The sequence below is a fragment of the Lolium rigidum genome, chromosome 4, assembly GCF_022539505.1.
Source record: "Lolium rigidum isolate FL_2022 chromosome 4, APGP_CSIRO_Lrig_0.1, whole genome shotgun sequence".
NCBI classification, from domain to species: Eukaryota; Viridiplantae; Streptophyta; class Magnoliopsida; order Poales; family Poaceae; genus Lolium; species Lolium rigidum.
In genome coordinates, this window is record NC_061511.1 from 167,868,972 (window position 1) to 167,894,193 (window position 25,222).

At 46.7% G+C, this 25,222-nt stretch overlaps 2 protein-coding genes and 1 long non-coding RNA gene across 7 annotated transcripts; 2 read left to right on the top strand and 1 right to left on the bottom strand.

The window, feature by feature from the left end:
- The first annotated feature begins 87 nt into the window (after positions 1–87).
- On the top strand, positions 88–1,212 carry LOC124647765 (protein BRANCHLESS TRICHOME). The gene is made up of 2 exons (XM_047187645.1): positions 88–94; positions 254–1,212. Exons 1-2 carry the CDS (start codon positions 88–90, stop codon positions 1,210–1,212), a joined length of 966 nt encoding a protein of 321 aa, XP_047043601.1.
- Positions 1,213–1,494: 282 nt separating this feature from the next.
- On the top strand, positions 1,495–20,570 carry LOC124706262. 5 transcript variants are annotated; one of them, XR_007004361.1, is made up of 9 exons: positions 1,495–1,569; positions 2,069–2,155; positions 2,271–2,362; positions 2,439–2,521; positions 2,647–2,735; positions 3,444–3,584; positions 6,858–6,911; positions 20,108–20,209; positions 20,322–20,570. It is a non-coding gene; the product is annotated as an uncharacterized LOC124706262 (long non-coding RNA). The 5 variants fall into 5 exon arrangements; XR_007004362.1 differs by lacking the exon at positions 1,495–1,569 and having other exon boundaries at positions 2,014–2,155; positions 2,631–2,735; XR_007004360.1 differs by lacking the exon at positions 1,495–1,569 and having other exon boundaries at positions 2,014–2,155.
- A 1,739-nt stretch (positions 20,571–22,309) lies between these two features.
- LOC124647766 (serine/threonine-protein kinase D6PKL1-like) lies at positions 22,310–24,614 on the bottom strand. The gene is made up of 3 exons (XM_047187646.1): positions 24,269–24,614; positions 23,476–24,130; positions 22,310–23,361 (listed from the first exon to the last, which is right to left on the bottom strand). Exons 1-3 carry the CDS (start codon positions 24,612–24,614, stop codon positions 22,488–22,490), a joined length of 1,875 nt encoding a protein of 624 aa, XP_047043602.1. The 3' UTR covers positions 22,310–22,487.
- Positions 24,615–25,222: the final 608 nt, after the last annotated feature.

The window sequence follows — 25,222 nt, forward strand, 5'->3', positions numbered from 1 at the left end:
GATCCAGTGGAAGAAGTTAAACCTTATAGTACTACTACCAGTAGAAGTTAAATCATGCCGATCGAGCATGATCCGCCATGATGGATCATGGCGGGTAGGCGGCACAGAGAATTCTAGAATTCGAGATCGAGCATGTGAGACGTGTGACCTTCTCCTCCTCCTCGTCGCCTTCCTTTGTGCGCTGTAAAAGGAGCCCCTTTCCCCCGATCGAGAAGTAAAATATAGGATCTCGTGCTGGGAAAGGTGGCGGCAGTGGTGGTGGCCATGGCGCTCGTCGCGGGGACAGCCCCCGGGAATCTTCGCCTTAGCCTCAATCATGGCGCGGGAGTGGCCTCATCACCTTCTTGGAAGCTTTACCACAACCCTCACTACTCCTCCTCCTCACCGCGCGGCGAGATCTCCTCCTCCACCCCGTCTCGCAGTACACCCCACTCTCGCCGAAAGGATCGAACATCTATGATCGTTGCGGATTTCGAGGACGGCGACGGCATGGAGCGGCGGCTGGGGAGCGGGCACGGCATCGGCGGCGGCGGCGTGGCGTCGGTGTCGGAGCTCGTGGCGCGGGTCGAGGAGCTCGGCGCGGAGCTCGAGTTCGAGCGGCGCATGCGGCGCAAGGTGGAGGCGCTCAACGACGCGCTGGCCGCCGAGCTCGCGGAGGAGCGGCGCCGGACCGAGGCGGAGCGCGCGAGGTTGCGGGAGGAGCTGGACGAGGAGCGCCGGATGCTGCGCGTCGCGGAGCTGTGGCGGGAGGAGCGGGTGCGGATGAAGCTCGCCGACGCCCGGGACGCCTTCGTGGAGAAGCTGCGGGAGGTGGCCGCCGACGCCGGGCACCGCGCTGCGGATGCCAATGCTGGAAACTGCGGCTGCTGCAGGAGCAGCGGCGTCGGCAGCCCGATCGGCGGCAAGGCGAGCCCGGCGAGCGGCCAGCGGAGCCCTGCGGGTGGTCAGCACGGCCAGCAGAGTCCGACGCGCGGCCAGTCGCACCGGCGGGAAGGTGCCGGCGGCGAGAACCCGCACATCAGGAGGGGGATCAAGGGGTCCGTGGAGTTCCCAAGGGCCGTCCGGGTGCGCCCGCGCGGCGAGGACCGGGTGGATCTGGCGTCCAACCTCGAGTGCCAGCGCGCGCAGCTGCGCGTCCTCATGCGGCACCGGAGCCCGGCCACCGACGCCATGGGCCTCGTCGACGCCGCGCCGGATAGTCTGGTCGTGTAACAATGTAGTTTCTCGAGTGTAACAGTGTAGTTATATATGTAGTCGCTGACATAGTAAACTTTGTGCTGTAATTCCTTGCTTCAGAAACGTCCATTTGTTTTTTTTTTCAGAGAGAAACTTCCATATGTTTATTCCGTTTTTATTCGATCAAAATATCTTCGTCTGGCCCGCAAAAAAAAAATCTCCGTCTTATATGGAGTTGCAGACTTGCAGTCCTGATCCTGGTTCAGTTAACTTCAACCGCCGCCACCGCCGCTGCTAGGGCTCTCAAACGAATTGACAGATGGCGGCGCGTATAGAGATAATTAACGAGGACAGGTGCAAGCCCAAGAAGACCTGCCCCCGTCGTCAAGGCCGGTGAGGACCCAGCGTTCCGTACTTCTGTATAAATCCCTAAATCTGTTCTTCTCGTCGTGATTTCGACCTGGCCGGCGCTGATCGATGCGCACGTACCATTGTTCGCCGGCGAATTGGGGTCGGCCTCGGTTTCGATCGATCCAATTTGCTTCATAATCAGCTTGTTTGCGCCTCGGTGGAACTGAATGATTCAGATCACCGCGGCACGACATCTCTCCTTACGCATATCTTCCCTTTCAGATCTGATCATCTAGCCTGACCACCACGTCAGTCTGCACCGCGGACTAGCCGCCAGCCTCGTGATACCGATACGAGTACTAATTGTTTTCGCATGATCAATCGTATCCTAGTCTGTGAAATATATTTGCTAGTCCTTACTCTGATGAGAGTGTCGAACTGTAGATACATGTGCTGTTCTGCATCCGTACTAGGCTTAATGATAAATTTCTCGAGTCTACTGGGTTGGATTGGGGACGTAAGTCAGTGGTTCTTCGTGCAGGGAGGCATCGCATCGGAGTCAATCCGTCATCCAAGTTTGTCTTCATCTCTGAAGAGGCTGTGAATAGCTTGGGTTATTTGCGTCGAGGTATGCCTTGTAATTCAACTTGATACATCTGTTGAATTCTATTGTGTGTCTATACACATACACTGCAGATAGAATAATCTTCTCGTGCACTTGTGCTGTCTGATCCTTGCTCCAGGGATACCCTTCCATACAAATAATCAACCTCCCTAAAGATTTGGACAAAGATCTCACCCATCGCTACGAGCCAAACAACTTCAAATTGCTCAGGTACTTTTCTTGGATCAAAGGCTGTCATCCGTATGCTCTCTACGGCCGGAATTACTGATGATTTAGCACTTGGCAGGTTGCCAGTTACGAGACCTGGCCAGGTTTTTGGCCTTGTTGGAGCCAATGGAACTGGAAAAACGTGTTATGAGATGATTCAAAGTATATTCCCTGTCTCCTACCTGGTTCAGTTTTGTTTGGGATAATTTTTTTTGTTTAGTTTCTTCCTTTTTATATGAACATCAGAAAATATCGTTACCTAGCTCTGCAGTTTCTTCCTTCTGCAGAATCCACCTGCTTGGTGGGAAGTCCTTACATACTTGCGGGGTCTGAACTACAGAATTACTTTACGCGTTTCTTGGATGATAACCTCAAGGTGCTTTTTTTACTCATTGTGATTGTCATTCATGTAGGGTTTGTTAGTATGTAAATCCTTGACTAGGAGCTCCTCATATCCTCTTCACATTCACAGCACACTTGCTATCTTTCTGTTCTGTACTATCATGCAATTCAACCAAATGACCAATGGAAATACCAAATGTAGTAGCAATGATCCCTTGAACCCATGCGTTTAGCCATACGAGGAGCATACTCCCTCCAACCACAAATAAGTGGATGTGCGTGTTTTTTCAAAAGAGATTATCAATTGGAAAGACAATTACATTGGGAAGATGCAAACCAATATCTTTCTCCTCTTTAATTCTTTCACCTCCAATAAGCTAAGAGCATGTAGAAAGTAAAGATAACATGTGTTGAATATTATTGGGTTTGATTACTGTGAGATGAGAGAACAACAATTTTTGCTACTTTAAAGTGCATTGTAACATAGAAGTGCACTCTTTCGTGGACAAAATTTGAGCCTAAACGTCCACTTATTTGAGGACGGAGGGAGTATGGTGTAGTTACACTGGTATTTTCGGTCCGTGAAGGTACCGATGATTTCCTGCCTGGATTTTTTTCCAACAGAAAATCTTTGGCTTCGACACGTGTCATTTACATTTAAGCTAAGCTAAAACTTGCATTTACGATTTGAGATCCATGTCCAGGGATGAAATTTTGCTCTAATGTCAGTATCGTATTTCAGATTGAGGAAGCCCAGGGAAGTGCTGAAGTGATTGTGACATACCAGCATTTCAAGCTCACTGCCATGCAAGGTGAATTCACCGATTCTCAGATTGTTTTGATGCTTGGTGAGAATTGAACAGGGAAATTCATCAAAATGCTGGTACGTTTATCTTGACACCACATTCCATCTATCTTTACCTTTTTATTGTCCAAGGCATTACGAGTCTTGGAATAAACACAAAACAATGCAAATATATAAAATGATACACTGGATATTTCTTTTGATTTGATATAGATTTACTATCATGATTATTTAACTCCATCATAGTTAATCTGCATTTAAAAAGCAATCCAATTTGGAATGAATAGATGAGGACTGATTTTGTTCATGTTGTATATCAGAGTTGGATCCATTTCGTTCATCTTTAGATTGATCGTATATCGGACTGCCTCTTATCTTGTTTAGTTCTGGATCATGCATTATGACAACTAATTTTCTTCGGAATGCTTTCATATCCTTCTACAAAGTAGTAAGAAATGTTACTCTTGTAAAATAATAATCTGAGATGCAAGATACAACTAATTATGCACGAAAGAAAATAGTAGTATTTCATAAAGTTTAACATGAACAACTCGCTCAATGCGCTACAAGATTACCAAATCTTATAGAAGGATTTCGTCTGGGCAAATCGATGTGAAGCAACTACTCGAACAAGCATTGAGGTCCATATATATCTATGTGCATTGTCTAGTGTAAATGTTAATGATTTGCCACCTCCAGGATCAAGATAATTTTCATATTCAATAATAAAAGTTGATGAGTGTTCAACATACCCATCAGTCCTATTGGTCGTGTCGTGACATCGGGATTGTGCCACTTTTCACCTTTGTCAAACCCCTCCCTTTGAGATGCAATCTTTAGGTCCTTTTAAGTCTTACCATGAGTGTGAGGTCACTCGTACCGTTGAAACACCAGCTAAGTCCAATACTTTATCAAATATATCTTCGCATTGGTAATCGCTAAATACCACCGGGTCTTACCGATGTTTATTTGAAGGAAGACCTAAAATAAAATGTGGCATACATACAAACGGACGTGTTGAAAATATAACGAATGAGATGCATATGTAGGGAGTTAGTTCTCATCATTTCATGCTTTAGATAAATATATATGTGCACTACGATGTGGCGATGTACTTTGAGATACTTTATAGCACAACGGAGACGAGTGTTTTGTCCATATATACCTTACCACCGACTATGCCAAGTAGATGGTCACATGCACACATACAATAAATGTACACATTTACTACCTATTATTAAAGATAAAATACATTTAAATTAAAGAAAAATTAGTCATAAATGTGTAATTAGTGATGTATTGTCGACTTACGTCGTCGGGCAAATATCTGTCATCACATGTAAGACATTTTAAATTGTTATTAGATAGTAAAGCATCACCGGTGTCCACAAACTTGTGTTTTTCAGATGTGGACATGATTGATTCAATGACAATGATAAAGTAAAGAATAATCTAGCAAAAAGGAAAACACGATAATCAGAGCGGAATTAAGTACATTTGGGATACTTTTTGTGTTCACGTTCTTTGGTTTATTATGTCGTGAATTGATTATCCCTGTATGCACCTCTTTCAATCATGTCCGCACCTGGAAAATACCAAGTTTGTGGATATCGGTGATGCCTTACTATCTAATGACAATTTACAATGTCTCACACGTCATGACGCATATTTGACTAACGACGTAAGTTAACAAGACATCACTATTTACACATTAATGTCTAAATTTTTTGTTTAATTTAAATATTTTTTATGTATCAAATAGTAGGTAGTAATTGTCTACATATATTATATTGTATGCATGCATGTGATCATCTTGATATAGCCGATGGTAAGGTATATATGGACAAAACATTTGTCTTCGTTGTGCTATAAAAATGATCTCAAAGTAAATGACCACATCATATGGCATGTATATATTTATCTAATGCATGACATGGGGAGAGCTAACTCCGTACATATTCATCTCGTTCATTATATTTTTAACTTAATATGTCCGTTTGTAAGACGTATGCAACATTTTATTTTAGGTGGCCCACCGGTGCGAAGAAACGTTTGATACAAGTATTTGCTTGGTGTTGGTTGGGTAGGACCGTAGGAGTGACCTCACATTCATGAAGTAAGTTGATTGTGATCTTCTTTTGACATTGTGTTTGCCTCCTGGGTCGCCCCTCCCTTCGGCGCGGAGCCAATCACCCATCCCGCGCATGGGTTATGTTTGTCACCTCTGCTGTCGGAGGTCGTCGAGCGTGGCTTTATACGGCACGACGACGTTGTGGAGCGACGATGCTAGGGGCCTGGCGTGGGATGCGGCCGCTGGCAGGTCCATGTTGAACGGGCTAGTGTTGTTCCCTTTATTGTCAGCTTCCTTCTGGTATGGCGATGTCTGGAATTCCATGATGTTGCATGCGTTTGGGGGAGGAATATGATGGGTGGTGGCTGCGATGGAAGATGGTTGGGGCGGCTGAGAAAGATGAGGCCATTAGGTGCATGTGTTCCCCAACATCTTTAAAGCAGCTACCTACCGTGATCTGGTCTTAGGACAACATTGGCACCCCCGTTTTCCTACCGACTGCCCTCCCCTCTAGCGCCGAGCAAATCCACCATCAGGTGCCTCGCTACCTCGACCTTCGGCGGTCGCTCCAAAGGAGCTTTCCCGCTTGTCTTGCCTGAGGATGGAGACACCGCTATGCTGGTGCTGCGTGACGCCACGTGCAGGGTGGCCACCCCAACCTAGACCGGCTCACCGTGGCGCATCCCCGCTGTCCTCTTCTTCCTGCCACCGCTGTCATGGATCTCCTTTTGTCATCGGTGTCGCCGACTCAATTGTGTGCGGTGCGCACGTGGTGTTGGACGCTGGTGGAGAGGGGAAGAGGGAATAGCTTGATGCGATTGCTAGCTGCTTGGAGGATTTGTCGCTTGGGAGAAAAGGTACACACGGGAAACAAAACTATATTTATTTCAGGAAAATAATTGTATGGTTGCTTGGTGTTAGTGATGTATAGACCCCTTTTACAGTATATTCCCACTATATGAGGGGCTTCCCTGCATATTGTATCACATGTACATGTACTCACTGTGAATACTAGTTGCTCATTCACAACATGGTATCAAAGCTTAGGTTTAGCTCCCTCCGCACGTAGCAACTCCGTGCTTGATCTGCATCGTCGCCGATCTTCCGTCCGCTTTGTTCTTGATTAAATGGCTATTTGAAACCTTTACTGCATAAAATAATTGTTTATAAAAAAGTTTGGTATCAAATTTCTTTCCAGAGCATGCATGCATTATTTCATTACGTGTTTTACATGTTTGTGTTGTTTGGTGTTTGATTGTGAATTTTTTTGCTTCCGTTAGATTGCCCGGATTGCAACGAGTGCGATTGCGATAACTGTCTGAACACCGATCAAGGTAAGTGTCACAAACTCATTATCCTACTGTTTTCTATGCATTGGTAGTTGTTTTATGTGCATACTGATTTTAAATTGCTGACCCTAGGATATTATCAAAGTGGAGAGATTGCGGGAGATAAATGTTTTATTCTCTTAATGAAAACAACCATATCAAATTAATACACCCTTGGATGGTAAGTGGTAATGCTTGGTTTATGTTGAGTGGTTGCACAGGGGTCATTTCTATGGCAGCATCATGTGCATCACACTTGAGGTTGGCCACCCAGGAACAAAGAGATTAGCCCGGTTGTAACATCCCAAAATTCATGCATTTTCAAACTCATGCATTTCATCATTGCACCATGGCAAAGTTTTAGTTTTGAAAGAGTTTTAATCGTTTTCTTTGCACACGTAAATCAATTCTTATATCTAGTTTTGCTAATAGTCTATTAGCTCAAGCGCATAAACTATATACGTTATGCGACTTGTTGGACTGGAACAGTGCTCCATAATATCTAGATAGAGTACTGGGTTTTTACAAATTTTTACGAATTTATTTCAGTCAAATCAGAGTTCTAAATCAAATTCTACACAAAAATAAGAAAAAGACAATAAACTAGAAAATAGGAGAAGAAAAAAAAAAGAACGGCCAGCCGGACGGAAAGGCCGGAACGCGCAGGCGCGCAAGGCAAGGCCAGCTCGACCGAGCCACGCATCTTTCTTCCCATTTCAATTTCATTTGTCTTTTTTTCCTGCTGACAGCAAGGCCCCACGCCTATCGTCTTCTATCTCCGCAAACCAGACGGTACGCGTAGGACTTCAGATCGGCACAAAAATCGGTCGATTTTGTTGCCCCTTTGCTACGAAAATCCGCATATATATACCTCAATATCTTCTCAATATTTGACACCAAAAGCCCTAATTTTTGTATCGTTAGGCTGCGCAAATTTTTCGCCGGAGTTTCGATCTGCAGCCACCATTGTTGGAGCTCGGAGGTTGATGTCGCCGACGAATCTGATCACCTTTGCTCCTAATTTTTGTTCTAATCTCTTCCCTCTCAGTACAACGTCGTCCTAACATTTTTCCCCCATCTTTAGGGCACGGGAACGCCCGTTATTCCTCGCCGGAGCTTCGCCGCAGACCGACGCCTCCATTCGCTCTTCACGACTGTTTCGGGAAGGAGGAGCGACATCAAGGATACCTTCGTGACCGCCAGGACGAGCTGAAGACCGTCGTCAACTTCGCCGACTCGGAAGACCACCGGAACCACCGCCACCGTCGACCATCTGCCCCACATCACCACCGTCGCCGGCCATCGTCCATTTATTCCGGTGAGCCCCGAGATTCAATCTGAATCGTCCATTTTTCTTCTAATCCGACGATCCAAAATCGTGATCCGCGTGAAGGAGTATCGGCGAATCAGATCGCGCCACGTGGCCGAGTCCTTTTAATCAAACAAACGAATTTCCATTTTTCCGAATCTGCTAGCATATTAATCTTGTAAAATTCGTAGAAAAATAACTACACGACCCTTTTTCATAAATAAAATATGCGCTGATTCAGAAAAGTATGTAGAATATTAACATGCAATAAAATTGAAAGTTTACTGTAAACTAATTTTCGTGAACATCAATCATTCTAATGGAGTATTGTTAACGTAACTTTAGTTCTACAACTCCGATTAAGTTGATTTTTGTTGCATCGGTTTTCAAATTTAAATACCCATACAGTGAAACAGAAACCAAATTTAATTAAGAGTTTTTCGTCATAAATTGTTCAGAATTCGAAATATGTCATTAACATGCTATATTTTGCAAAGTAATGGAGTTTTTCGTAATAAATTGTGGTTGAAGCAATACCTCAACCACAATAAACGCGCTCCGTCCTACCAACACCTATTTTTAGTTTGCAAAATATAGCGTGTTAATGACATATTTCGAATTTTGAACAATTTATTACGAAAAACTCTTAATTAAATTTGGTTTCTGGTTATTTGTATGGGTATTTAAATTTGAAAAAACCGATGCAGCAAGAATCAACTTAATCGGATTTGTAGAACTAAAGTTATGTTAACCATACTTCATTAGAGTGATTGATATTCACGAAAATTAGTTTACAGTAAACTTTAAATTTTCTTGCATGTTAATATTGTACATACTTTTCTGAATCCGTGCATATTTTATTTATGAAAAACGGACGTGTAGTTATTTTTCTATGAATTTTACAAGATTGATATGTTAGCAGATTCTGAAAAACGGAAATTCATTTTTTTGATTATAAGGATTCGGCCACGTGGCGCGATCTGATTCGCCGATACCCCTTCACGCGGATCACAATTTTGGGTCGTTGGATTAGAAGACAAAATATACGGTCCAGATTGAATCTGGGAGCTCACCGGAATCAATTGACGATGGCCGGCGACGGTGGTGATGTGGGGCAGATGGTCGACGGTGGCGGTGGTTCCGGTGTTCTTCCGAGTCGGCAAAGTTGACGACACTCTTCAGCTCGTCCTGGCGGTCATGAAGGTATCCTTGATGTCGTCTCCTCCTTCCTGAAACAGCCGTGAAAAGCGGATGGAGGCGTCGGTCTCCGGCGAAGCTCCGGCGAGGAATAACGGGCGTTCCCGTGCCCTAAAGATGGGGGAAAAGGTTAGGACGACGTTGTACTGAGAGGGGAAGACCTTAGAACAAAAATTAGGGGCAGATGTGGTCAGATTCGTCGGCGACATCAACCTCCGAGCTCCAATAATGGTGGTTGTAGATCGGAACTCCGGCGAGAAATTTGTGCAGCCTGGCGGCGCAAAAAGTAGGGCTTTTGGTGTTAAAATATTGAGGAGATATTGGGGTAGTCGTTTTGGGCTGCGGCTGCTGCCGTTTGGGCTGTTGGTGCTGACGGCCGGCCACCTTGCTGCTCCGGCCGCCTTGTTCCTGGCCGGCCGCCTGGTCGTTGTGCCCTGCCACGGTCGTCCGCCGCTGGGTGCTGCTCATTCACAACAGTTGGATCATGGCTGATTTTTTAATTGAATTGGGGATTAGTGTGCCGCAATCATTGGAGTGTCACGAGACTCATCTAGCTTGTATATGGTGGTAGCAAAGGTTGTACCTCAAGAAGATCAACGTCAAGCTATTGTGTGTTTGTGGGAGGAAATCTACTGTCATGGAGAACAAGAAACAAACAGTTGTGTCTAGATCAATGGCAGCTGAATACTGAGTTTTATCTAAAGGGGTGTGTGAGATGCTTTGGGTGAAGCATTGCTGAGCGCGGAGTTGATGAATGAGAATTTATGCGCAACGTTGAATGGAACCCCAAGAGGAAGGTATGATGAGCACAGCAGGAAGTTTTCCCTCTGTAAGAAACCAAGGTTTATCGATTGTAGGAGAAAAACATTCTCTCCCGAGGTGTTGCGAACCAACTCGTGGCAGGACGCACTGCCGGCGTCAACAACAACGTGGAGATCTGCACACAAACAACCAAGTACTTTGTCCCCAACTTTCAGCGAGGTTGTCAAGCTCACTGGTTTTGCTGAAAACAAAGGATTAAACGAACCGTGTGGAAGAAGAATTGTTTGCAGAGAACAGAATAGGAAAATGTTGTAGAAGATTGCAATTGAAAGAAGAAGGATCGGGGTCCACAGTTCACTAGAGGCGACTCCCCAATAAAATAAATATGCTGGGTAAACAAATTACAAATGAGCAGTTGACAAACAAAGATTCTACGCTAATGGTTGGTGCAGAATACATGCTATGAAAGTATGCGGGCATTACAACAATATACATAGAACGTAATCCAACTGCATTTATGACTAATAATCCACCTTCAGGATTAAGTTGCAAGCAACGGATTATCGCTTTAAGCAATGTGTGTAAAGTAAACGATGAAACTACCCTTGAATAGAACACCGCTGTTTTCTCCTTAGTAGCAACAACACATCTACAACCGTAGAGAACAAGGTCACTTCCCATTGTTAAATAGAGGCATGAACCCACTATCGAGCATAAATACCCCCTCTTGGAGTCGCTAGCTTCTACTTGGCCAGAGCATCTACTAGAAACGGAGAGCATGCAAGATCATAATAACATAATACATAATCTCAACCAAAGCAATCTCTCTATAAATCGGATTCACATCAAACCAACATGTAACAATTACAAATAGATGATCTTGATCATGTTAGGCAGCTCACAAGATCTATACATGAAGCACAACAAGGAGAGGACAGACATCTAGCTACTGCTATGGACCCATGGTCCCGTGGAGGACTACTTACGCATCACCTCGGATGAAGACATGGCGATGTAGAGGCCTCCGGCGGTGATTTCCCTCTCCGGCAGGGTGCCGGGATGGACTGTAGAACCCTCCCGAACTAGGGTTTCGGTTGACGGCGGCGTCGAAACTTTTCGTGGATGGAGGCTCTCGTCCCTGGGGTTTTCCCGATACGAGGAATAATAAATAGGTGGAAGGGTGGAGCAAACGGGGCGACGAGGCGCCAGTACATGGGCTAGGCGCGGCCAAGGGTGGGGCCGCGCCTGCCCTATGTACTGCCACATGGCAGCTCTCCTGCGCGTGTCCTTCTGGCTCCGTCTTCGTCCCGGAAAAATAAGACTCTGGGCTTTTGTTTCGTCCAATTCCGAGAAACTTTCATGTACAACCTTTCTGAAACACAAATAAGCAGAAAACAGGAACTGACACTGCGGCACTGCGTTAATAGGTTAGTCCCAAAAAATGCTAAAAAGTATGGAAAAGTGCACATAAAACATATAAGAATTGTAACAAAACGAGCATGGAGCATCAAAAATTATAGATACGTTTGGGACGTATCAAGCATCTCCTGAGCGAGTTGAAGCTCATGAGAAAGGGGCCCTTGAGAGCTTGGTGTGACAATCAGTCAGCCATAAGTATTGCAAATAATCCAGTCCAACATGATAGGACAAAACATGTGGAAATTGATCGCTTCTTCATTAAGGAGAAACTTGATGCTGGGATCATCAGCCTTACTCATGTCAGTTCTGGGAAGCAGATTGCTGATTGCTTGACAAAGGGAATGGGAACAAGGGAATGCAACTTGGCATGTGACAAGATGAGATTGATAGATATCTACCATCCATCTTGTGGGGGAGTGTTGAAAACTGGACATGTTTCTGGCCCAAGTGGCCCAAGCCCATGTGTGTGCTGACCTATAAAAGAAGGGAGCTGGAGGAGAGCTAACCCTAAGAGAAGAAACCACACCAGCCGCCTGTTGAACACTTGACATGTTTCTGGCCCAAGTGGCCCAAGCCCATGTGTGTGCTGACCTATAAAAGAAGGGAGCTAGCCTGGAGGAGAGCTAACCCTAAGAGAGAAGAAACCACACTAGCCGTTAGGGACCAAGAAAGATGAGGTGAGATGTTGTTACAACATGGTATCAGAGCAAGGCGACAGTGGGGCCTGAATGGAACTCGGTTCAGGCAGGGAGTGGTTCTGCGGCGGAGAGGAGACGAGGTGCTGCTGCGTGCAAGGGAAAGGAGAAGGACAAGCTGGACTGTGGTTCTTGCTGCTGCGTGCAGCTGCTCGTCTAGGAGTGGAGCAGGGGTGGTGGTTTCTCAAGTTGTGTGTGCCTGCTGCTGGTGAAAGGAGGCTGCTGGTAAGCGTGCCCCGAAGGTGTTTGTTGTTTTGTTGGGTGAAGGTGAGAGTGCAGATGGGTGAGTCCAAAGGCCTTGCGGAGGCTCTCGAGCAACTCACGATGTTTCTCTCAAAAGGGGTGGCTCTGAGGCCATTGTTCCCCGACAAGAAGTGGTTCAGAAGATTGACTTGTCTCCCACGGACACCAAGCTAGAGGGGGTTACCAACTATCTGAGTTGGTCTCGGAGGGCAATGTTAGCTCTGGATCAGAAAGATCTTGATGGATACTTATTGGGGACTGTCAAAGACAAGACTAGTGTTGAGGGAAAGAAGTGGAAAACCGTCAACTCTCTGCTTATTGGGTGGCTGTTGAACTCGGTGGTGCCCTCCATTGGGTGTTTCGTGGAGGGGTTGTCCACAGCTGCTGAAATATGGAAGACCTTGTCCATAACAGTACTCTGGTAAGGGCAATGTCATGCTCATTGCTCAGATTGATGGGAAGATTCGCCATCTTCGCCAGGGGGACATGACAGTGATGGCATATGTGGCAGAGTTGCAAGCCTTATGGGATGATTAGGATAACTGTGACCCTCTCGAACTCCATGATGTAGCCTCCATCGAGTCAGGGCACAAGTGGATAGCATGCAGGCGTGTGCTCAAGTTTTTGGAGGGGCTAAGTAAGTGCTTTGATGGCAGAAAGGCATCTCTGCTGCGCCACACCTCCTTGCCCACTCTTGACGAGGCCATTGCAGCAATGGCTCAAGAGGAGGTGCGGCTCTCTCTGGAACCAGCAGATGAGAAAGTTATGTTAGCTCCAACGTTTGCCGTGACCGAGCTTAGAGAGTGGAAAGAGACTAGGGACTGTTTAATTTGTGGGGAGACGGGTCACCTGAAGTGGTACTGCCCAACTCGTGGTAGAGGCAGGGGATATAACAGAGGGGGAAGTAGCAGGATGGCAGTAGGTAGAGGTGGATACTCAGGACGTCAAACTGCTAGAGGTAGAGGAGGACACACCGGAAACTCCGGTGGTCAGAGTGCACACATGGCGACTGAAGTGGACAATGGGACGTCAAAGGATGTAGAAGTGGATGGTGCTGCCTATGAAAACTTTGCTAACTTGGTCTCCACGGATGAAGATAATTCTAAAAAGGCATCCCTTGCTACTAATGAGAATGATACATAATGGATTCTAGACTCTGGCGCATCTAAGCATGTTGCGGGTAAATTTGGTGTGTTTGAGTCTTACATTAAGCATCCTCCTACTCACAAAGGCACCATTCAAACTGCTGATGGTACAAAACAACCTGTTGTTGGAGAAAGCACAGTAAAGTGCACTTCAAACATCTCTTTGTCATCTGTTTTACATGTCCCAGCGTTTCCTGTTAATTTGCTCTCTCTGAGTGTTCTCATTGATGACATAGACTGTAGTGTGACTCTTAACAAGTTTGGTGTCGTCATTCAGGAGCGGGAGACGAGGCAGATGGTTGGGACTGGCACCAGGCGTAAGGGGCTCTGGTATGTGGAAAAGGGGGGAGTTCGTGTATGCTGCAACCATGGAGGACAAGGAAAAACAGGGATGATCCATCACTGTAGGATGAGGCATGTGTCTTTCGATAAGATGAGTAGAATATTTCCTGATATTATGTGTGGAATAAGCAAGGGCAAGTTAACATGTGATGCTTGCGAATATGCTAAACATACAAGAGCCTCATATGTGAGTAAGGGGCTTAGGAGCATATCTCCTTTTTTGCTTATTCATTCATATGTATGGACTTCTCAGTGAATGGAATGAAGTACTTTGTTACCTTTATTGACTGCTATTCTCGTATGACTTGGGTTTATTTGATGCGCCACAAGGATGAGGTGTTTCACTGTTTTCAGAACTTCCATGCATATGTAAAGAATCAGTTTCAAGTATAGGTGCAGGTGGTGCTCAGGACTGATAATGGCACGGAGTATTTGAACACCACCTTTGGGGCCTTCTTGTCTGAATAAGGTATTCTTCATCAAACCACTTGCCCAGATACCCCCCCCCCCCAAAAAAAAAACGGTGTGGCAGAGCGAAAAAACAGACACATTTTGGAAGTAGCTCGCTCGCTGATGTACACAATGAATGTGCCCAAGTTCCTGTGGAGTGAAGCAGTCATGACAACCACCTTTTTAATTAATAGGACACCCTCCAGGATACTCGGTATGAAATCCCCATGCGAGTTGTTGTTTGGGAAAAATAATTTTGTTGTCCCTCCAAAATTATTTGGCAGGACATGCTTTGTTTGGGATCATAGACCATCGATTGGGAAGTTAGACCCACGAGCAGTAAAGTGTGTTTTTGTTGGTTATTCCTCTAGTCAGCAGGGGTATAAATGTTGGTGTCCCTCTGCGAAACGCATGTTTGTAAGTATGGATGTCACCTTTAGGGAATCCGAGCCATTCTATGGTGAGCAAACTGATCTGAGCTTGTTGTTTGCAGAACTTGACCAACTTCACTCTCTGCAAGATGGTCATGAGGGGGAGAAGGTAGTGTCTCACACTAAGGGCGATTCTATGGGTACTAAACCTGATGGTGATGTGCAGGTTCAAGTCCAACCAGTAGTGGGTATGATTCCACTTGATTCTCCCCAGGTTCCTGTTCAGGATCGGTGGCCGCAGAATCTCCAAGTATACACTCGATGGCAGCCACATGTGCAGGGGGAGCAGGAAGGTAGTGATGTGAGCTCACCTGTGCAGGGGGAGCAACAAGGCAGTGCTAGCAACTCATCTGCCACAGTGGATCTGCCAATTGCATTGCGAAAGGACACACGTGAAGCAGCTAGAAAGGGTGAAGTGACAAGGAAGGCTCTTTGCGAAATGCATGCTCTACAAATTGTTTCTGATGAACATGACATTAGCAAATTTGTTTCTTACGAGGCTTTGTCTCCTTCCTATAGAGTTTTTGTGGCCTCTCTACAAACCGTGTCAATTTCAAACGATTGGAAGACATCAAAGCAAGATCCGAAGTGGCGCGAAGCGATGATAGAAGAGTTGGAAGCACTGAAGAAAAAAAAGACATGGGTGCTAACCACACTGCCAGCAGGGAAAAAGGCAGTGAGTTGTAAGTGGATCTATACTGTGAAGCAGAATCCTGAAGGGAAGGTAGAAAGGTATAAGGCCAGATTGGTCGCTAGAGGGTTTAGTCAAACTTATGGAATTGACTACGATGAGATGTTTGCTCTAGTGGCGAAGATGAACACAATAAGAATATTGGTTTCATCTGCTGCTAACTTTGGGTGGAAGTTGCATCAATTAGATGTCAAGAATGCCTTCTTACATTGTGACCCGCAGGAAGAAGTGTACATGGAGATACCACCAGGTTTTGGTACCTCACATGCCAAGGGAAAAGTATGCAGGCTGAAGAAATCCTTATATGGTGTGAAACAATCTCCAAGGCATGGTTTGACAGGTTTAGATGAACTGTGTGTGGTATGGGGTATGGTCAATGCAATGGTGACCACACGGTGTTCTATAGACACGCTGAGCTGAGGATCACCATTCTTGCGGTTTATGTGGATGACATTATCATCACTGGAGATGACCAAGAGGAAATAAAGAGATTGAAGTGTCTCAGCAAGGAGTTTGAGGTGAAAGATTTGGGCGACCTAAAATATTTCCTTGGCATAGAAGTGGCTCGGACAGAGAAGTGAATATCTTTATGTCAACGAAAATACACCCTAGATCTCTTGAGTGACATGGGCATGATGGGATGTCGTACAGCCCCTACCCCAATTGAACAAAATCATCAAGTGACTGCACAATCAGGTGAGCTAGTGAATAAGGAAAATTATCAGAAATTGGTTGGGAGACTCTTGTACTTGTGTCATACCAGGCCTGGCATTACATATGCCGTGGGTGTGGTGAGCAGATACATGCATGAACCAAGGATTGGGAATCTTGATATAGTGCACAGAATCTTGAGATACTTGAAGGGAACTACGGGAAAGGGGTTGTGGTTTGCAAAGAGTGGACACCTTGAGGTGGATGGCTATAGTGACTCTGATTGGGCTGGTTGTCGAGATGATAGAAGATCAACGTCAGGCTATTGCGTGTTTGTGGGAGGAAATCTGGTGTCATGGAGAAGCAAGAAACAAGCAGTTGTGTCTAGATCAACGGCAGAAGCACTTTATCTAAAGGGGTGTGTGAGATGCTTTGGGTGAAGCATCTCTTGAGCGAGTTGAAGCTCCTGAGAAAGGGGCCCTTGAGAGCTTGGTGTGACAATCAGTCAGCCATAAGTATTGCAAAGAATCCAGTCCAACATGATAGGACAAAACATGTGGAAATTGATCGCTTCTTCATTAAGGAGAAACTTGATGTTGGGATCATCATGTCAGTTCTGGGAAGCAGATTGTTGATTGCTTGACAAAGGGACTGGGAACAAGGGAATGCAACTTGGCATGTGACAAGATGAGATTGATAGATATCTACCATCCATCTTGAGGGGGAGTGTTGAACACTGGACATGTTTCTGGCCCAAGTGGCCCAAGCCCATGTGTGTGTTGACCTATAAAAGAAGGGAGCTGGAGGAGAGCTAACCCTAAGAGAGAAGAAACCACACCAGCCGCCAGGGACCAAGAAAGATGAGGTGAGCTGCTGCTACAACATATATGGTGGTACCAAAGGTTGTACCTCAAGGAGCTGTGATGTTGTGGTAATGCCCTGCTGGTTTTGCTCTTCATTTGAACCTCCAGGAGAAAATGCTTCAGTGCATCGATAAACGGTCATGCTTTAGTCTTCTCATATGCGGAAAAAAGATGCAACAAAATTGTTGCACATTCACTAAAAGGGTGTTACTTATTATCGGATGATTAATAATTGTTCTATAGAGGATAGAGCGGAGAACTAATGGGGGATAAAATGCTGCTAACAGCAACATTTGAATTGTGAAATGTTATGATTAGGAAACCTAGCTAGCTCCACTATTTCTTAGCGCATGTAATTTTTGCTTCTGGATATGTTGATCTAGATTGTTTGCTTTATGGCTAGGTTTTTTTGTAGGTGCATTTTGTTGCGTGTGCTTGCTTAATGATACCATGGACATATTTTGTTGACCTAAAAATCATGGAAAATTGTCTAAATGGATTATCTGTTCTGCAACCTTTGCATGCTCCTAGCTTGATTGGACAACCATTTTCATCTGACCAAGCGTGTCCGTAACGCCTCTCTATTTTTCTTTTGCGGGGATACCTAAGCTTCTTGTCCTGTGCTAGAGTTTCTTTGTTTTGTTGAGTTTAAACAAATGTGACAAGGACGAAAGAAGACTGAGAAAGAATTGGTATTTATTTTCTTTTATGAACAGAAACCACACTGACACCTTTGTCTAAATTAGGACAGTATCTCCACCTAATTTTTTTGTTATTCCGTGGCAACACACGGGAATTCAGCTAATTGCAAGTAGATGTCTAAATGTAAAACGTATCCATTAATACAACATTCTTCTTGTTGATCTTTTATAAACTGCTTGAGATGTGATCTTTAATATTTACAACGGATCCGAATGAATTCGCTCAATTCTGAGTAGGATGTTTTGAGGCAGGAACATACTTTAGTATTTTTCTCAGAGCAAGTCCATCAGTTTTTTTTGAAAGGCTGGGTTATTGGAAGTAACTAGATGAGTGCTGGGTAAACAAAAGTGAGATTTTGATACCCCTTATATACTGCACATCATGAAACATATATTCTTTTGAAAATACTACTGCAATTCTAGTTCTGTAGAGTGTACGACTTGAATACCTACAAAGGCCTTCTTTTTGTGGCGGATAATTTGGGTTTCTTTACATGTGAGTATGAGTATCCTTAGGAGCGGCTTGGTGACAGAATTTGCCCAAGATACAACACACACAAATATATAGTGGAGAAGATGAACACAACACATGGAGATTTTCGCAGCACACACACTTGTGCTTTTTTCTGTATTTCTCTGAACTCCTCGTCTGAACTCAGCTGATTACATCGGTTTAAATAGCCAGACTCATAGGATAACACGCACCCACTAACCAGATAACTATCACGTACACCCTTGCTAACCATCTAACCTATTTCTAAGCACAACGGCCACACGACCTGGTGCGTGCAGCTGCATGGAAGAACTGCCCACGCATGCACCTTCTCTTTTGACTAAACTTGGTCACAACTAAAGCTAGTTTTCCGCTGGTACATTTGAGCATATCCTCTTAGCTAGCGTTTGTACGTACTTCTTCCTAAATCAGACCATTAGCTTGCATACGCACTGATCGCATCTCCATGTGTATACTACGCAGCTTTCCGGCCGGACGACTCGATTACACGAACAACTTAAACAAATAAAATATGATGAACTACTAACTAATAAGATTAGTTCCAACAATCACCTCCCTAATCTTGTTGTTACTTATTTCTCTCTCTTGAAGCCCATGGTCGTCGATATCGTCGGTGCACCTCGCAGATGGCCGCCAATGCCATCTTGCACGCGGCAATCGGCCGTCGCCATTTGGCCTCGCCGAGAGACGCACCTCCTACGCCTTCACCGCGAGCGTGCCGCCATGACACACTCGATGCCGCATGTTCGCCGCCGGTGCCGCACCTCGCCGGTGGCTCGCCTCCATGTTCGCCACCAGCCGGTGCCGCAACTCGCCGGTGTCTTCCTCCATGTTGCCGCCGATGACGCACCTTGTCGACGACTCGGACATGGACGATGAACTCTTCATGGCAATGGCCTCCACGCCATGGCCATCACCTCCTTGCCGCCGGTGACGCAACTTACCGGGCAGCACGCCGTTCTCCTTCACCCGTGACGCAGCTCGACGACGATGGAGAGCGGACCTCGACAAACGAGGCTCTGATACCAATTGACAGAATTTGCCCAAGATACAACACACACAAATATATAGTGGAGAAGATGAACACAACACATGGAGATTTTCGCAGCACACACACTTGTGCTTTTCTCTGTATTTCTCTGAACTCCTCGTCTGAACTCAGCTGATTACATCGGTTTAAATAGCCAGACTCATAGGATAACACGCACCCACTAACCAGATAACTATCACGTACACCCTTGCTAACCATCTAACCTATTTCTAAGCACAACGGCCACACGACCTGGTGCGTGCAGCTGCATGGAAGAACTGCCCACGCATGCACCTTCTCTTTTGACTAAACTTGGTCACAACTAAAGCTAGTTTTCCGCTGGTACATTTGAGCATATCCTCTTAGCTAGCGTTTGTACGTACTTCTTCCTAAATCAGACCATTAGCTTGCATACGCACTGATCGCATCTCCATGTGTATACTACGCAGCTTTCCGGCCGGACGACTCGATTACACGAACAACTTAAACAAATAAAATATGATGAACTACTAACTAACAAGATTAGTTCCAACACTTGGTACTTCTATGAGATCAATAGCAGTTTATGAACCTTCTTTTGAAATTCTTGACTTGAATGTTAATACGTTTTCCCTTGTATTTGAGTTCAAGGTGTTATCATGTGACTCAGAGATATCTTCGTATATTATCATATTGGTCATACTCCATATATTCGTTCCGTCATATCAGAGTACCTGACATTCTGTTGCTATATATACAATTACGGCTTAATTCTTGCAGACTGAATAGAAGGTCAAAGGCGAGAACTGGGAGTCCGACTCTTACACATAAAAACGTTACCCTGCTCAACCTGAACTTCCAAGCAGCAGAAGATAGAACTATGTGAGTGCTCTCTGCTTTGCAATCATTAGGCCCCTATTTGGCATACAATGAAACTTAAGCCCAAGTCTACTCTTGCCAGCCTTGCTCATGTATATATTGGCTGTTAATTCAGGATACTTCTCTACGCGAACTTGGAAATAAGATATGGACAACATTTCAAGGACAACCAAATTCATCTGTGGGGTTTCTTTTTTGGTATTCTGCAGTCCCCAAGTAGAGAAATTGTGAAGAGCAATAGTTTAGTTTCCTCTTGCTTCGAGTTAAAAAAAAATGATTTGAATTCTTCAGTTTCCTTTTCCTTTTCATGTTCATGTATGAACGATTTAACCTGCGCTAGTTTCAAGTTTCTGAAAATTTGCCAGAACGAGCGTAAGCGTAAACTTATATTGACTGCATGACCGTGGGAGACTATAAATGAAGTTACTAATGACATAAACCTAATTGAGATTGTCTTGTCAGGAAACAAATTATTCTCTCTCCCTAAGCACAACATTAATGAACATTTGCTCGCTGATTATAGAGTTAATGGCTGAAGGAACTTGGACAGCTATATTCTTTCTCTACCTGGGCAACATCTAAACATTGCAGTTAACATGTTTTACACAGTACAAACTGACTGAATTTGACAACACATATAACATATTTTTGTGTTCAAATTTTTTGAAGTAGTAATTTTTTTGGAGTTTAAAAACTTTATCCTGATTCGGAAATGCACATTTGATCCCATATGCATATGCTCCTGCCACCGTAAAAAATATTTTAAATTGTCAAAAAAATTCCAAACAAAAATTTGGCGCGTACATATCGGCATTCTATGTGCACATGTCAAGTTTCATAGATAATCGACTTATTTTGTGTCTTGTGTAAAAAAGATAAAAAATGTCTCACGAGAACCCAGACGAATGGAACATGGGTGCGCGTGCACCCATTTACGAAAAGTTCAAAAAATGCTATTTAAAAATTTCAAAAAAAATTGAAATAAAATTTTGCATGTATATATTATGTTGATACTTACTCGTGTAAGTTTTCACGAAAAAATACCATTGTGTGTAGCCTGGAATTTGTACTATTCACGGGAATAGGAATTTGCATTTTGTCATTTTTGTGTAGGGCACACACAATGGTATTTTTCCGTGAAAACACACACGAGTAAGTATCAACATAATATCTACATGCAAAAATTTACTTCACATTTTTTGGAAACCTTTAAATAGAATTTTTTTGAACTTTTCGTAAATGGGTGCGCGCGCACCCAGGTTCCATTTACCATTTCCGCTCACGAGAAGCCTTTTGTTAGCACCAAATTTGTTTTTTTATATATGGCATAAAAAATGTTGCCTCCAAGATGGAGGTTGATACCTTTTATCAAAACTGTATAGCTGACAAGGTCGGCCTTCTATCAAAACTGTACTGCTAATGATCCGCAGACTCTACTACTCAGTATGTGCAGCTACCGGGAGTCATCGGCAAAAGTTGTACCAGCATTACCAGCTCAAGTCGTGGTTTCTTATTTCCTTCCTTCAACTCTTGAATTTGGACGTACTCCCTCCGTTCTTTTTTAATTGACTCGAATTTAGTATAAGTTTGTACTAAATTCGAGTCAATTAAAAAGGAACGGAGGGAGTATTTTGCTTGTTTATGTTTCGATAGTGGAATGCAGAGACAGTGCAGCAAGGAGATAGGCCAACGCCACCAGCAGGCTAAACATGGTAACCTTTAGGCTTCAGGAACCATTCCTGGAGTGTTTTGTTAGTAAGGAACGCAATCCAGGACTGAGAAACCTGCATTAGAGATTAACTCATTCATGTACGCTCATCGATTATCTAGCAACTTTTCGGTGGCACTACTTCAGCCGCAGCCATTGCAAGATGCTGTGAGATCAAGCAAGGTGTTGATGATGCGAACTGCTTTGCTTTTTTCTAAAACAGAAACTGCAATCTGTTTGACTCTTGTTTCATGGAAGAATTTGCAGAAGCATTGCAGGAAGTAGTAACGTCTGGTGTTCCTTGCCAAGCCCTATTGTGAATACATGAAACTTGCAGGAATTTCACATGAAGAATCCCCATGTTCCATATGAGTCCTAATTAACATGTTATACAAGCTCGGGTTTAGCATGCGAACATACAAGATTCGAATTAAACTGGTCATGTATGTCGCTGGCAAATGCTGACACTATGCAACTACAGCTGCAGCTCAGAGCACAGCAAGTATCTAAGGTTAAGAACACAACTGGACACGATACAATTTCAGTCTACAAACTCAGGCTCCCTAATGGTAATTAAAAGAACTCGAAGTCGAGGAACTTCCCTCCGGATTCCACATGATCTCCTCCTGCTGGTGGCATCTTCTTGCTGCTGTTGTAATTCGTCTGCACCCTGTCCATCGACGCCGATTTCGCCGGCATTGCTGATGCGACGGCGATGGGCTCGACGGCCCTCGGCACGCCGGGCGGCGTGCTGCACCGGATGAGCGCCCAGTTGATGCCCTCGAAGAAGGGGTGCTGCTTGATCTCGGCCGCTCCCCTCTTCACGCCGAGCCGGGCCTGGGGCTCCTTGGCCAGCAGGCCCTTGATCAGGTCCCTGCTGGCGCCGCTCGTCGGCGGGCCGCCGTCCGGGAACCGGAGCTGCTGGCCGACGACGTTGAACAGGGTGGCCCGGTTCGTCTGCCCCTTGAAGGGCGTCTTGCCGTACATGAGCTCATGCAGGAACACGCCGAAGGTCCACCAGTCGACGGCGCTGCCGTGGCCCTCCCCCTTGATGATCTCCGGCGCCAGGTACTCGTGCGTGCCCACGAACGACATCGACCGCGCGCCGGTCGGCTCGACCACGAGCTCCGGCATGGCGCCCTGCTGCTGCTGATGCTCGCCGGTCCTGGACGACCTGGAGGCGCTCTTCTTGCTGCTCCGGTGGCCGAAGAGCTTGGGCATGAAGCAGGTGGGCTGGATGCAGGCGCCGTTGGGCCCCGAGGTGCTGCACGGCGGGGATGGTCTGAAGAGCGTCGGCGAGGCGGCGCAGCGCAGGGAGAGGTCGAAGTCGGAGAGCATGATGTGGCCGTCGTCCCTGACCAGCACGTTCTCCGGCTTCAGGTCTCGGTACACCACCCCGAGCATGTGCAGGTACTCCAGCGCGAGGAGCACCTCGGCGGCGTAGAACCTGAATTTGAGCAACAAAAAAAAAACTGAATCAGGTCCATTTCTCGAACCCGAGAGCAGTTCCGGTACGAAGTGCTCTACAAATTAGCAGCAAAATGCAGTCAGAACTACGTACCTCGCGGCGTGCTCCGGGAAGAGCTTGCCGGGCTGGCGCTGGCGGAGGGCGTGGAGGTCGCCGCCTGGGCAGAACTCCATGACGAGGCATGCGAACTTGTCGGTCTCGAAGTGGGCGTACAGTGTGGGGAGGAATGGGTGGTCCAGCAGCTGCAGGATCTCGCGCTCCGTCTCGGCGCGGCTGAGCTTCCGGCGGCTCTCGAGCGACGCCTTGTCCATGACCTTCATCGCGAACCACGTCGCCCTCGCGGCACCGCCGCCGCCGGCACCCTTGCTCAGCTCGGAGAGGTACACGGTTCCGATGTCGCCGCAGCCGAGCCGGCGGAGGAGCCGGAAGTCCCCCATCCCGAGGGGCCCCTCCCGCGCGCGAGCCGCCAGGACGGCCTTCCACCTCGGGTCGCCCCCCTTGTGCGGCTTCCCTCCCGCGCCGCCGCTCCCGGCGCTGGCCGTGCCGCTGCTCCAGTCGCTGGCCCCGCTGCTGCAGACGCTGGTCTTGGCGCTCTGGCTGGTGACGGTGCAGCTGGGCGCCATGCTGGTGCAGGTGGCGGTGGCCGCCGCCGTGCCACCGGAGGAGCTGTCGCCCGTGGTGCTGTGCGGGCTCGCCGCGCCGCTCACGGGAGGAGACGCGTCCCACACGATCACCGGCTTGGCCGCCGCGCCGCCCACCGGCGGGGAAGCGTCCCACACGATCACCGGCTTGGCCGCCGCGCCGCCCACCGGCGGGGACGCGTCCCACGCGATCACCGGCTTGGCCGCCGCCGACGCCGACGCCGCCTTCAGGTCGGTGTCGCCCCGGCGCCCGCGGTCCGCGGCCGAGAACGCGGGGTCCACCGCGTCGACCGGCTCCGGCGGGTGGCTGGCCCCGGAGAAGGAGCACCTGGGCGGCGCCTCGTCGTCGTCGTCCTCGCTGGACGCAATGCTGAGCCTCACCTTGTCGAACCCGGCAAGAACCGGCGCCGCCTTCGTGGCGCCGGCGTCGCCGTCCATGTCGAAGCAGAAGGCCTCGGAGGAGAAGTCGAAGTCGAAGTGGAACTCGAAATCTTGCCTGGGATCCGGGCGCACCTGGGCCAGCTGGGAGCGGGAGCGCGCGTGGGCTGACCTCGGCGGCTTGGCGTGCGCGAGGGAGCGTGATGACTGCATCGGCCACTGCCGCCCTGTCCTTGGAAGGGTCCGAGTAATGGATGGAGGTGTGTGCTGACTGCTGAGTAATGGAGGTGGTGTAGCGGGAGGACAAAAGAGGTTGGGGAAGGGGACAGAGCTGGCGGGCGTCACAGTGGCGCGCCTTCCTTTGTGCAGACGAGACGATGATGGCAGGGCAGCAGAGCAAGGGAGGTGGTGATAGTGTCTAGTCTGGACCTGTCTGGCTCTGGTCCTTCTTCCTCCGGTGCTCCCGCTTCCGCGTGCTCAGGTTTTGCTGCTGCCTCAATGGCGATTCTTCTTATATTACCGTTAAGACACGAGAGTACTGGAGGTGGCGGGCCTGGTAATCAAACCCCGCAGGCGGTACACACCCCAGACCTGTCTCTGCTTAATCATCTCTGTAGGCACAGGGGTGGGGGTAGACATTATGAAAGCATCGACAAACCACATGCTACAACCTACAAGCTGTACTGTGCCCTATGCTAATTACCGTGTGCTGGGACCTTTTTGCTCTCTTTTTTTTACAGTAAGTCGTAGCCTGGAGTGAAAACAGAGGGCGCGGCTAGGGTGGAAAACCCTAGCAATATCTGCCTCCTCATTGTCATCTA

What these genes read in the sequence shown, in the direction of transcription:
- LOC124647766 (XM_047187646.1), bottom strand. Translation starts at nt 24,614, where the DNA reads ATGCAGTCATCACGCTCCCTCGCGCACGCCAAGCCGCCGAGGTCAGCC. An exon ending in GGCCGCGGACCGCGGGCGCC is followed by an intron (nt 24,131 to 24,268) that starts GGGGCGACACCG and finishes CGGTGGGCGGCG; the next exon opens with CGGCGGCCAAGCCGGTGATC. An exon ending in TTCCCGGAGCACGCCGCGAG is followed by an intron (nt 23,362 to 23,475) that starts GTACGTAGTTCT and finishes GCTCAAATTCAG; the next exon opens with GTTCTACGCCGCCGAGGTGC.